Source organism: Periophthalmus magnuspinnatus, chromosome 5 (genome assembly GCF_009829125.3).
Source record: "Periophthalmus magnuspinnatus isolate fPerMag1 chromosome 5, fPerMag1.2.pri, whole genome shotgun sequence".
Lineage (NCBI taxonomy): Eukaryota > Metazoa > Chordata > Actinopteri > Gobiiformes > Gobiidae > Periophthalmus > Periophthalmus magnuspinnatus.
In genome coordinates this window covers 17083259-17097420 of record NC_047130.1, presented here as the reverse complement: position 1 = coordinate 17097420, position 14162 = coordinate 17083259, and the positions used below count along the sequence as shown (strand labels likewise).

The 14162-nt window shown below is 40.3% G+C and overlaps 1 protein-coding gene across 1 annotated transcript in view; it reads right to left on the bottom strand.

Annotated features, from left to right (window-relative positions):
* esyt1b (extended synaptotagmin-like protein 1b) overlaps positions 1 to 14162 on the bottom strand; it is a 58649-nt gene that overhangs the window by 8423 nt on the left and 36064 nt on the right. The window contains exons 32-41 of the mRNA XM_055222040.1: positions 7791 to 7886; positions 6534 to 6605; positions 6327 to 6413; positions 5646 to 5792; positions 5000 to 5118; positions 4407 to 4509; positions 4241 to 4329; positions 3004 to 3109; positions 2328 to 2504; positions 1201 to 1283 (exon numbers count right to left, since the gene is read on the bottom strand). Of these exons, the coding sequence (XP_055078015.1) occupies positions 1201 to 1283; positions 2328 to 2504; positions 3004 to 3109; positions 4241 to 4329; positions 4407 to 4509; positions 5000 to 5118; positions 5646 to 5792; positions 6327 to 6413; positions 6534 to 6605; positions 7791 to 7886 (1079 nt within the window). The remainder of the gene's footprint in view (positions 1 to 1200; positions 1284 to 2327; positions 2505 to 3003; positions 3110 to 4240; positions 4330 to 4406; positions 4510 to 4999; positions 5119 to 5645; positions 5793 to 6326; positions 6414 to 6533; positions 6606 to 7790; positions 7887 to 14162) is intronic.

The following is a 14162-nucleotide window of genomic DNA, read 5'->3' as shown; positions in this document are numbered from 1 at the left end:
GATATAAACTAAGTTTGTTTGTATAAAATGTTCTTTGTTCATGTGACCAACGAGCCAACACTGCCCCCTGTCTCTGGGAGGCTTTAAAACGGCTCTGTAGTCCCTATAGTAATAACTTATTTGCTGTCAAGACTGCCAGCCCCACGGCAACTTCTGGAATAAGGTGAATACACTTTTTTCTGTTTTTTTTTTCTTTTTTTTCCTCCTGCTCCACTCCATCGAACCACAGCTCACCTCAACCACACCTCTAATTACCCAGAAGCCCTATTTTTACAAGCCTATCCCGGCAACACCACACCTTTAATTACCCAGAAGCCCTATCACCCTCTGCCAAACACGTCTGTCTCCGCTCGACCCCTCCCTCCCCGTGTCTCTTGTTCATCTTTCAGCTTGAAAACCTCACCATCCACAGAGAAAATGTGAGACAAGCCTCTACTTTGACAATGTTTAAATCCAGGCTCAAATGTTTTGGTTTTTTTTTATCTGTGCATATGACTGAAAGGTTTTATTCTGCCTCTTCTCTTTCTTTCTCTGCCTCTTCTTTTTATGAGAACCGGAACTAGCGTGAAAAGGGCCTATTATGCAATATATCAAACAGGTCAAACCATCTGCCATTCTGAGGGAGACCAGACGTCCCTTTTGAGCCCTGTGTCCCCTGTCCCAGCAGATCTATCCAAAACCAGTGATTTGTCCCAGTTATATAAAAGAAATATCCCAGATGTCACTATTTTTGAGCCATTTGATCCCTGACAGCAGTAAAGAGGGTCATATATTGTCATTTGTCTAGTTTAAATGCAGAAAACTGAGCTTGAAAATTATCATAAGACATAAAGAATGGACACGTTAAGCATTTTCATGATTTGGTTTATGCTACCACTCCCAACTCAGATGTGTCTCAGAAAGTAAACTCCTTTCTGACAACAATAATGCCTGTGAATGAATAATGCCATGTTGTAAAACTATATTAAGGCACATTTAACTTTAGTTTATGTGTGCCGATAAAAAATAAATGGAACTTTGAGCCAGTTTTTGTTTCATATGGATAGGCCCAGTAAATACAGAGATATTAACCATAAACCAAGTCAAAACATCTGCATTTAAAGAATTAAAAGTTCATCCATAGAAGTCTGACCTGTCCACATATCTTCACAAAAGATTAAACTCACCTGTCCTCACATCTTCACACAGGATTAAACTCACCTGCCGAGGAAGTCGTCAGAGTCCAGATCTTTATCAAACGCCTCCACGTGGATCTCCTGTGTACTGTCTGCTTTTAACACCACCTGGAACAACCACAAAAATCTCACATTTTACCCATTTACAACTAATAAAAGTGCAGTATAGAACTTTTCTGGTGCAGGCGCAGCACTAGCTAGTCTCCATGGATATGTTATTGCTTTGCTTAGCCTGGAATGTTCCACAGCATGGCATTAAAACTACTGTACTCAAATTTCTTCTCATGTATTTTGAGCACAATTTATTTTGCCCCAGTACAGATATATTGTATAAGCGGCTCTTGAGATGAAAATAAAACCGCTGTGTGCTGTCTATATCTAATTAAAATGTGTTTTGTCCATCCATCAATTTTCTTCTGCTTATCTGGGGCCAAGTCATGAGGGCAGCAGTCTAAGCAGGGACTCCTTCACCCCAGGCATGTCCTCCAGCTCGTCCAGTGAGACAAGGTCAGCCAGGAGACATAGTCTTTCCTTGGGTCTCCTCCGGAGCCTCCTCCTGGTGGGACATCCCCGGAGGCGGCCAGAGAGCATCCTAAACAGATGCCCAAGCCACCCCAGCTGCTCCTCTCGACGTGGAGGAGTAGCGGCTCAACTCCGAGCTCCTCCTGTGTGACTGAGCTCCTCATTCTATCTCTAATGGAGGACATTCATTTCGGCCGCTTGTATCCGCGATTATAAAAAAGTTTTATTGTCTGATAATCTGGAAGTACACTGTTAGCATACTAGTTGTTGCTTTACGGTGACGGCAAAACTCTGCCCTGGCCTCTGAAAAGTGCTTATAAACTCATCATGGTGAATCATTAGCATGCTCTGAATGCATAAAGTGAGGAGTAACTTTGGTTCACTGCAAACTGTTTAAAATTAACTAGTTCTGTTTTTCATGTTTGTAAGACGGTAAAAATCATGTACAGCACCTTTTCACTGTTAAAAACTACCTTGAAAAACATATACAAGATTGACACACTGCGGAGCATTCTAGACAGACAGTAATATCTCCATAGAGTCGAGCAAGTGTTAGACCCTCCATTAGAAAAGTTAAATAGAGTACCTTTAAATGTCCTTATTAAATATACTCAAAGTGGCCGCTCATACCTCGTACATCTCGTTCCAGGTGGGGTTGAGGTTCTCCTTGATCACATGACTTTTGAATGCAGTTTTCCCGATGGTGATGGTCACATAGGGGTCGCTCTTTCCTTTCACCATCCCACCCATCAGATTATCTTTGGCCACCAGACTGCGAGCTTCCAGCAGGTAAATCCTCAGCAAGCCCTAAACAATGGAAAAAATATATATATTATTGTGATTATAAAGTTTATAACACGTTTTTATTAATTAGACTGGACCATAATGAACGTGAAAGGGGGTGAAGAGTGGGGAGAGACTTTCAGACAAACCTCTAGGCCACTGAGAAACAACCTTGGACTGCATATATAAATGGACATTGCTAAAGCTGTGGGTGACGTCACACTCACTTAGGCCACTTCTTTATACAGTTTATGGTAACGACTCTAGTGGCCTGTATGCTGCTTGTTGTCACCATGGAGATTTAAACATGGAGTTTAAGTGTTAATGTGGAGCTTTCCAATCAAAGCAATATCATCTCTATGTTGAATTGTAATTAAAAAGCTAATTTTGGGTGATAAGAAGAAGGTAAAAGAGTCAATTTCTACCATCTTATTTTAGTTATAAAGACCACAAACTTGAAATTCAGCTTTTTCATCCTTAAGAAAAATATTGACCAAAAATGATAAACAAAACCTGTATTTACCTCTGTGGCGAAGTCGTGGTTTGGAGTGGTGTTTGGAGGCAGAACTTCAGCAGGTTCTTCAGGGAGACCAGTGACTGTGGACTGGACTAGATCCTCCAGACCAGAACTGGAGCCAGAGAAATAAGAACAAATGTAATTTTTGATTAAAACAATTATTAATATTCTGAAATACAGTCAAATGCATAAGACTAATACATTTCACAAACAGGCTGCTTGTAAACAGAAAAATATTATTGGTTTAGTTGGTCTAGGTGGAGGGGGTATTAAAGAGGGAGTATTTTACTTCTATGGAGTATTAAACTGTATTAACTGTAACACATAACATTTAGATCATCATGTTTCCTTTTAATGTTTTGAAAATACTGTATTCACCAAAAACAACTTATTAACATGTTTTAACTTTCACTTTCATCTTGATGCTCTGCGTCCCCCCTCCCCTTGCTCTCCGAGCTAAATCACCCCCCCTTCAGAGTGATATCACAAAACAATCAGCGTGCATCCCGCTAATGAAGCTCCTGCACATCACATCAGATTTGTGAAGTTGTAGTATATTTTTTGTATCATGTTTTTGTATATTTATGGACTTTTGGGTGGAGCCTTGCACAGAACAAATAGGGGCCAGAGAGAGATTGCTAGATTACTCAAACATGGTTTAGCCCTGATTTAGTCCTGGTATAGTCTTGGTTTAGTCCTGGTTTAGTCCTAGTTTAGACCTGGTTTAAATCTGGTTTAGTCCTGGTTTAGTCCTGGCTTAGCCCTAGTTTAGACCTGGTTTAGATCTGGTTTAGTCCTGGTATAGTCTTGGTTTAGTCCTGGTTTAGACCTGGTTTAGATCTGGTTTAGTCCTGGTATAGTGTTGGTTTAGTCCTGGTTTAGACCTGGTTTAGATCTGGTTTAGTCCTGGTATAGTCCTGGTTTAGTCCAGGTTTAGTTCTAATTTAGTCCTGGTTTAGTCCTAGTTTAGACCTGGTTTAGATCTGGTTTAGTCCAGGTTTAGTTCTAGTTTAGTCCTGGTTTAGATTACTCAAACATGGATGACATCTAAATCCTCTTCAGGCATGTTTTTGATGAGGGAACACCATTAGAACATGGTAGAAAGCTCACAGAAATTGATGTTTACCCCCTCTCTAATGAATAAATAACCTTTTTGCAAACATGTAAGCGTCACGATGTGGAGTTAGGGTTTAATTCAATACATAATGATCCATAGACAGACACAAAATAAACCAAAACTCACCCTTTCGTGTCTCCCATCGGCTTTAAGCACTCCGTCGCTGTAGGCCCTGAGTGAATGAGCGGTTCTGTCTCTTCTTGCTCCTCCTCCATCTGTGAGAAAAGTGTTATGGATCAAATAAAACAAACTTAAGTGGCCATTTTGAACCTGTTTAGTGTTTTTATCTCACCTCAGCAGCAGGAGGAGCAGACGGTAAAATGTGAGGAGAGATATGCGTCTCGTCTGGTTCCACATCTGCTTCTTGGACCTGAGGCATCGACTCTGAAACAGGACTGACAAAACACAGAACGTTGGATGGATTTTGGCTAAAAAAACAACTTAAAACTATCTCTATGATCTGACCATATATTTGACCCAAAGTAAACTAACAAAACAAGACAAGAACATGTAGATTGAGAACAGTAAATCTCCATTTTACTCAGATTAAACTGTATTAATAGCTCCGTTTCAATTCCCTCTCCTTTCGGCTGATATAAGTGTAAATGTTTTAAAATCCCAATGACGTAATTAGTCAGCTATTAAAATATTGCTAAATTAAGACATGATCAACAACTAAAGGCCTACAGCTCTGAAAAGTAAGTGTAAGTGTTTAATAAAAGCAGCTTTTTCAGATGGTAAAGTGAAGAAGGGAGTGGATTTGAAGCATTTCTTTCTGTACAGCTCCGTCTTCCAGGTGTGTATCAACTTGAGGGGGAAAACTACATTCACTCACTTACAAGAATTACGTTGTATAGTCTTATATCAGCCTCTAAAAACACTCACTCCTGTTGCAGAGGTTCTGGGGGGTTCTGGTCTTCAATCACTGCTTTAAAAGTGGGTTCAGTTTCCTCTGCTCCAGGGACAGACAGCTGTGGGACCTCAGTCAGCTGTGAGTCCAGGATCTACAAAATACATGAATAAAACAGGTAATAAAACAGGTATGCGAGAAAGGATCGATATTATGATTTGATTTATTTGGACAAACATTTTATTTAAGTAATTTAATCGCAGTTGTAAATCACGTTGGGTTATATGCGATGAAAGCAGCATGTAAACTAACGATTTTTTCCCCCGGTACTGATCGATCTTGAGGGTCGATTCGATCTTCTTCCATCTTATTGAAAACAGACAGGTGGACTTCAGGTGTAGAGGGTGGCAGGATCACTACAGTTTTTTATTTAATGTTGATAAGACTAATAACTATGGTTAAATCCACGTTTAAAGTTTAGAATAAGTTTGTACAATAAATGAAGCCTAGAAACGTGAGCATGTCCTGACCTTGAACTTGGCCTGGAAAAAGTTAGATTAAATCCATACTGTAGAACATTTCAGGAAAAAAACTATAACATCTATGCAGAGTCAAGCAGGTGGCAGATCCTCTAAAAATGTTACGCAATGCACCTTTAAATATCAAATGTAAAAATCTCACCTTGAGTTCGGCCCGCAGCAGGATCTGACTTTCAGGTGCAGCTCCGTCTATACTCAGCCATTTGTCCAAAACCAGCTGAGGCTCGGACAGGAGGTCTCTCACAGGGAGGACGAGAGACCCAATGGGCTGGTCCCAGGCGCTGGACAGCTGCAGATGGGACGGAGACAAGGATACGATTATGTGATTTTAAAAAGAATGTAGCAATGTTTTCTGATTTATAGATTCTGTTCTGTTTGTTCATGACGAGGATGGAGAAGCCTCTTAAAACGCAGCGGTAGAGTTTGATCATAGCTGCAAATAAACATGCTCAAATTGTAAAAAAAAAATTGACTAGAAACAGTAGAGATTTAGTTGATTTAGAGTTAATTTCTAAGTTAAAGTGTTTAGAACATTAGGTTAGATGTAGGATTATCAAACGTATTGATACTACTCATTTAAACCTAAAAAAATCACATAAATAGGACAAAATTCTGAATAGTTTTAGAATGAGCTGGATCTATATCAGAACTATTATGAGATCACATTGTAAAATTAAAAAAAAACATTACTTCGAACCGTTTTTTGTGTTGCATAATTCAGTATGTCTTTATGGACTTGAAGTTAGTTGGTGTGAGGCATGAGGATGCAGAGTGAGCATTGAAATAAAAAAAAAAAAACAATAAACAAAAAGAACAAACTAACCTTCAATATGAGCATTTCTTCAGTTGGATTCTGAACCAGGAAGTAGAACGACTCTTTCCACTCTGGAGCTCTGGAGCGGTCACACACCTGAACACACACAACAAAACAATGTGTCAGTGGGAAAATATCTCTGTGCTGTTGTTTTCAGTTTCACCATAAGGGGGCGTCGCTGTTGCATGTGATTCATTTTCTCGTGTAATTACATACCTTGGTTTTGTGGCTTGTCTTCCCAAGTACCAGCTCCACTGCAGGCTTGGGCTCCTTTCCACTTTTCTTGAACTAGAAAATCATTCACAAAAGTTAAAAATAAACCTTTACAATGAAAGTTATTTAAATAAACTATGTAACCTACACCACCACAGTTATAAAAAGGTACTGCAGTCAACTGAACCTGTGTGTCCAGAGTCTAAACCTGCAGATAGAGATATAAACAAGTGTTTCTCATTCTCAGTTTATGGACAGGCCTCATGTGAACGTAACGACCCAGCTCGTCTACGGTCAGGGAAGTAACAAAAACCAAGATGAAAAAATGGTGAAATAAAGGAGTAATTTAATGTACAGGGTTGTAAAAGGGAAGAGTAACAAAGAGTAACAAAAGTGTCAATGGGGAAAAGGGGATAGATTCAGTCACATAATAAACATAACAGGCAAAAACTAACAAAAAAAAAAGAACTTGAGGCCTCAAATAAACGATTTAAAATGTAATATTGAGAATCAAATAAGAGCCATAAGCCTGGAAATGCTTTCAAATGTTATGCAAAGTGTGTTGGATCGGGCTATTCAGTGTGAAACCGAAAATGGTGGACACTTAAAAACATTATTTTTAAACATTAGGTCATTTTTACTTCCCCTAGTTTAAGTAGTGATAAGTTCAAGTGTAAGTGAACAATTATAACTGCATATATACCAAAAATATCGGAAGGTTCAGTTTACCTACTACCTACTGAGTACAACTTAAGAATTACAGTAGCTATTGAAGATTTAAAAGTGTCAGTGACTTTTGGGCTGTTACAAGCTGTATTTGATTTGAACATGTTTAGCTCATATGTGGCGACACTGTTAGGTCAAGTTCACGGACTTTAAAATCTAAATCTTACGTACAGTACAGTACAGTTCCTTTACACAAGAGACATTTTATTTTCTATATATTTAACACTTACTTTTAAATCTTTTATAATTAATATGTTCAAGCCTACTGTAATGTGGCCACTTGTTGTTGCAAAGCTGCTTTTTATACATTTATATTTTTAACTGAAGAAGCCTCTTGGATCAGTGGCGAAACGTACTCACTCTTAACAGCTTTTGTCCAGTTAACAGAATTCAATTTTTGTTTGTTTTTCTAACAGTGCAAATAGCTTGTCTTTATCTAACAGTGAGTCCTGTGTAGACTGTGGAGTAGGCAGTTGTTTGGTCCATAGCTTAAGTAGATTTGGTGTGTGGTTAAAACAACATGTTTTTTCTTACAGGCAGAGAATGAGCTTGGTCCAAATAAACGAAGAGCAGAGCCGCCGTGGGAACAGCCTTGTTTTTGTACGAATGGAGAGACTGCAGCTGCATCACCTGATAGAAGAAGAACAAACAAAACACAATTACAGGGACGTGTGATATAAACATAGACTGTGTAAAGAAGTGGACTGAGTGAGCGAGACGTCACCCACAGCGTTCGGCTTCAGTCAAATGAAGCTCATCGAGGCTAACAGTTAAAAGTGAGTGAAATAAAAACCCCAGGATCATGCAGAGCGGGTTAATACGAACATTTTAAGACCAAAATAACGAGTCTGACAACAGCAGTTACAGAGAGAGGGGACACAGTTTTTCAATAGAAAGTGAATTGGAACCAGAGTCGATGGAGCTGGAAGTGCATCCATGATCACTTCCTGTTTGGAATACGTCGGCTAGCAGGTTAGCTATGTCAATTTATACGTATATACAGTCAACCACAAACGTTTTTGCCTTGGATTGCCTTGGTTTCATTTTATATGAGTTATGATTAAAAAAATATACATATAAATGAAAAAATAAACACTTCATTAAAGCCGCAAGCGGCGATGATGGCCCTCGCCCCCCGCGCGACCGCCCCCCCATGCGACCGCCCGGGGCCGGCCACCGCCCCCACGCACCATTTTCCCCGCCTGGCCACCCCACGGCCGCAATCCGCCCCCTTCACACAATTTCTATATAAATATGTGTGACCCACACATTATAATGGAGGTCCACGGCGTTGAACCGGCAACCTCGTGCACAATACAGGCATGGTGTAATGGACTTTTTTGCCTCTTTTGAGGTCCACAATGATCTCACCAACTTTCATGCCAATCGGACAAAGTTGAGTTTTTTACCTGTACAGTAGGGGGCGCTATGGAGGTCACTGGCCACATGTTTATAATGGTTCTCTATTCACAGTTTTAATCCGCATCAGTGATTAGAATTTGAGCTTTTTAGTCTGATCCATGTGTCTGTGAGAGGGAATCAAATATGCAGGAAAGCAGTCATATTTTGACAGTGTGCTGTGCATAAACCAGAAAGAATATCCCCAAAATGTGGATGATTATTGACAATAATCATGTGTACATGCTGTATGTGGAGTTTGAGGAAATTTGGATGAAAAACCTAGGACTAGAGAGGTTTCATTTGCACTTAAGGAAAAGTCGTGTAGGAATTTAAATCCAATTATGAAGTCATATTTTGAGGGCATCCTACTCATGAACCATAAAGAATATCCCCAAAACGTGGATGATTATTGACAATCGACATATGTACATGCTGTATGTGGAGTTTGATGTAATTCGGATGAAAAACCTAGGAGTAGATATAATTCATAGACATGCAAGTCAAAGTGCCAAGTGCCAATTTCTTTTCAATTCATTGCGCCCCTGGTGGCCAACAGTGGAAAATAACCCATGGCCATAATGTAATTTTTTGTTTCTTCTGAGACCCTGAAATGATTCCAAGAATTTCGAAGGAATCCGATAATGTTGGCGATTCACCCCTATGGTAGGGGGCGCTATAGTGTTCATTTTGATTAAAATTAATATTGCATTTCATTCATGCCCCAATCTCGCATATGTGATGTGAATGTGAGCTCTGTAGGGCAATGCCTGTGGTCGTGAGAGGACATCGAAAAAACAGGAAACTAAGGCGTTTTTCGGTGGCGCCGTCCGGGCGAACCGTGTGGAATTTGGAGAAAACGTGGATAACTTATGAAAACCCATATGTCTGAATGTGGCATGTGAAATCTGAGCTCGTTTGGACCAAAAACCTGAGACTAGTAGCGTTTTGAAAACACGCTGCGAATGAAGTGGCGAATTTTCGATTCAATATAGCCGACTTCCTGTCCGTCCGAGGGCCGCACTATGATTGGCTTTTTTGCTTGTCTCCATGAGCTCTATCACTGGTGTGAATTTCGTCAAGCTAGGGCGAAAAATGCGTGTCGGCTCCCAATTCATTTCAAAATTTTGAATTTTCTAGGTGGCGCTGTCGAGCCGGTGTGCTTCGGACATTGTCGCAATGCCAATTTTATGAAATTTTTCGCCGAACCGGTCGATCCTATACCTATATGTGGGACTTTTCGTCGACGTTCAGGGGGTGAAAAATGCGATTGTTTTGGCGGAAAAACGAAGAACAATGTTAATATGCAGTGTGGGCCTGGGCTGTGTGGCCCTGACTCTATATGAGAGGGGTCTGTGGCTTTGTACCGGCAACCGTGTACATAATACAGGTATGGTGTAATTGACTTTTTTGCCCCTTTTAATGCCCACAATTATCTCCCCAAGTTTCATGCCAATCGGACAAAGTTGTGTATTTTACCAATACTGTAGGGGGCGCTATAGTGTTCATTTAGATAACAATTAATAGTGCATTCTATTAATGCCTTGATATCACATGTGTGATGAGAATTTCAGCTGTCTAGAACCATGTATGTGCGTGTAAGAAATTTTTTAATGATTTTTTTTGTAGTATTTGCACCCCTGGTGGCCAACCGTGGAAAATGACTAATGGCCACTATGTAATTTTTTGTTTCTTGTGATGCCACTGATTTATTCCCCGAATTTCGTAAGAATCCGATAATGTTGGCGTTTCACCCCTATGGTAGGGGGCGCTATAGTGTTCATTTTGATTAAAATTAATATTGCATTCCACTCATGCCCCAAACTCGCATATGTGATGTGAATGTGAGCTCTGTAGGGCAATGCCTGTGGTCGTGAGAGGACATCGAAAAAACAGGAAACGAAGGCGTATTTCGGTGGCGGCGTACGGGCGAACCATGTGGAATTTGGAGAAAACGTGGATAACTTCTGAAAACCCATGTGTCTGGATGTGGCATGTGAAATCTGAGCTCATTTGGACCAAAAACCTGAGACTAGTAGCGTTTTGAAAACACGCTGCGAATGAAGTGGCGAATTTTTGATCCAAAATGGCCGACTTCCTGTCTGTCATAGCGCAGTGCTTCAATTCATATTTATGCTTGTCCCCCCATTCTCTATCACTGTTCTGATTTTTGTGTATGTTTTCCAAAATAAACCAGGCTCCTCTTCCATAGGGGTGAAATTTTAGGTGGCGCCGTCGAGTCAGGGGGCATGGAACATTTTGGCGACACCAATTTTATGAAATTTTTCGCCGAGCCGGTCGATTCTATACCCCCATGTGAGACTTTTCGTGAATGTTCAGGGGGTGAAAAATGCGATTGTTTTGGCGGAAAAACGAAGAACAATGTTAATATGCAGTGTGGCCCTGAGCTGTGTGGCCCTGACTCTATATGAGAGGGGTCTGTGGCTTTGTACCGGCAACCATGTACATAATACAGATATGGTGTAATTGACCTTTTTTGACCCTTTTAATGCTCACAATTATCTCCCCAAGTTTCATGCCAATCGGACAAAGTTGTGTATTTTACCAATACTGTAGGGGGCGCTATAGTGTTCATTTAGATAACAATTAATAGTGCATTCTATTAATACCCTGATATCACATGTGTGATGAGAATTTCAGCTGTCTAGAACCATGTATGTGCGTGTAAGAAATTTTTTTATGATTTTTTTTTTTAGTATTTGCGCCCCTGGTGGCCAACCGTGGAAAATGACTCATGGCCATAATGTAATTTTATGTTTCTTCTGAGACCATGAATTGATGCCCCAAATTTCATAGGAATTGGATAATGTTGGCATTTCACCTCTAAGGTAGGGGGCGCTATAGTGTTCATTTTGATTAAAATTAATATTGCATTCCATTCAAGGCCCAATCTTGCATATGTGATGTGAATGTGAGCTCTGTAGGGCAATGCCTGTGGTCGTGAGAGGACATCGAAAAAACAGGAAACGAAGGCGTATTTCGGTGGCGGTGTACGGGCGAACCGTGTGGAATTTGGAGAAAACGTGGATAACTTCTGAAAACCCATGTGTCTGGATGTGGCGTGTGAAATCTGAGCTCATTTGGACCAAAAACCTGAGACTAGTAGCGTTTTGAAAATACGCAACGAAAAATTTGGCAAATTTTCGATTCAATATAGCCGACTTCCTGTCCGTCCTAGGGCTGCACTATGATTGGCTTTTTTGCTTGTCTCCATGAGCTCTATCACTGGTGTGAATTTCGTCGAGCTAGGGCGAAAAATGCGTGTCAGCTCCCAATTCATTTTAAAATTTTGAATTTTCTAGGTGGCGCTGTTGAGCCGGTGTGCTTCGAACATTGTCCCGACGCCAATTTTATGAAATTTTTCGCCGAGCCGGTCGATTCTATACCCCCATGTGAGACTTTTCGTGAATGTTCAGGGGGTGAAAAATGCGATTGTTTTGGCGGAAAAACGAAGAACAATGTTAATATGCAGTGTGGTCCTGAGCTGTGTGGCCCTGACTCTATATGAGAGGGGTCTGTGGCTTTGCACCGGCAACTACGTACATAATACAGGTATAGTGTAATTGACTTTTTTGACCCTTTTAATGCCCACAATTATCTCCCCAAGTTTCATGCCAATCGGACAAAGTTGTGTATTTTACCAATACTGTAGGGGGCGCTATAGTCTTCATTTAGATAACAATTAATAGTGCATTCTATTAATACCCTCACATCACACGTGTGATGCGAATTTGAGCTGTGTAGACCAATGCATGTGCGTGTCAGAAATTTTTTTATGATTTTTTTTTTAGTATTTGCGCCCCTGGTGGCCAACCGTGGAAAATGACTCATGGCCATAATGTAATTTTTTGTTTCTTCTGATGCCACTGATTTATTCCCCGAATTTCGTAGGAATCCGATAATATTGGCGTTTCACCCATATGGTAGGGGGCGCTATAGTGTTCATTTTTATTATAATTAATAATCCTTTTTATTAATACCCTCATATCACACGTGTGATGTGAATTTGAGCTGTGTAGACCAATGCATGTGCGTGTCAGACATTTTTAAATGATTTTTTTTTTTTGTATTTGCGCCCCTGGTGGCCAACCGTGGAAAATGACTCATGGCCATAATGTAATTTTTTGTTTCTTCTGATACCGCTGATTTATTCCCCGAATTTCGTAGGAATCCGATAATATTGGCGTTTCACCCCTATGATAGGGGGCGCTATAGTGTTCATTTTTATTACAATTAATAATCCAATTTATTCATACCCTCATTTCACACGTGTGATGTGAATTTGAGCTGTGTAGACCAATGCATGTGCGTGTCAGACATTTTTAAATGATTTTTTTTGGAGTCTTTGCGCCCCTGGTGGCCAAGTGTGAAAAATGACCTATGCCCGTAATATTATTTTTTGGTCCACGTCATGCCCCCAATTTATTCCCCGAATTTCGTAGGAATCCGATAATGTTTGCGTTTCACCCCTATGGTAGGGGGCGCTATAGTGTTCATTTTGATTAAAATTAATATTGCATTCCATTCATGCCCCAATCTCGCATATGTGATGTGAATGTGAGCTCTGTAGGGCAATGCCTGTGGTCGTGAGAGGACATCGAAAAAACAGGAAACGAAGTCGTATTTCGGTGGCGGTGTACGGGCGAACCGTGTGGAATTCGGAGAAAACGTGGATAACTTCTGAAAACCCATGTGTCTGGATGTGGCATGTGAAATCTGAGCTCATTTGGACCAAAAACCTGAGACTAGTAGGGTTTTGAAAATACACAACGAAAAATTTGGCGAATTTTCGATTCAATATAGCCGACTTCCTGTCCGTCCTAGGGCCACACTATGATTGGCTTTTTTGCTTGTCTCCAAGAGCTCTATCACTGGTGTGAATTTCGTCGAGCTAGGGTGAAAAATGCATGTCGGCTCCCAATTCATTTTAAAATTTTGAATTTTCTAGGTGGCGCTGTCGAGCCAGTGTGTGTGGGTCATTTTCGTGATGCATATTTTCTTGAATTTTTTGCCAAGCCGGTCGATTTGATACCCCCATGTGAGACTTTTCGTTGACGTTCAGGGGGTGAAAATTGCGATCCCAGGGGGAGAAAAAAAATAATAATAATAAGAAGAAGAAACCCAGGAAGAACAATGCCCCTCGCCATCACTTCGTGAGTGGCGAGGGCCAATAACATGCATTAGGAATCAAAATGACTTCCACAGGGGGGAAAGTTGCAGAAATGGAACTTTGAGATATTGTTTACACATCTGAAATGAGGTTTTTGTTGTATACATTTATCTAAATATCTAAACCTTTATTCAGAGCCACAAAAAGTTATTTAAAATGGACTATGTTTGTTTAAAGTTTCATGTGAAGTTTGGTTATATACAGCTCTTATATCAAGTGTTTGTCCCAAGTCTCCCTCTGTACAGGTGTATTTTTCTAGCAGGTCAACTATGTTCATTAATATAAACAGTCTCTGGATATAAGTTATAACAGAAGAA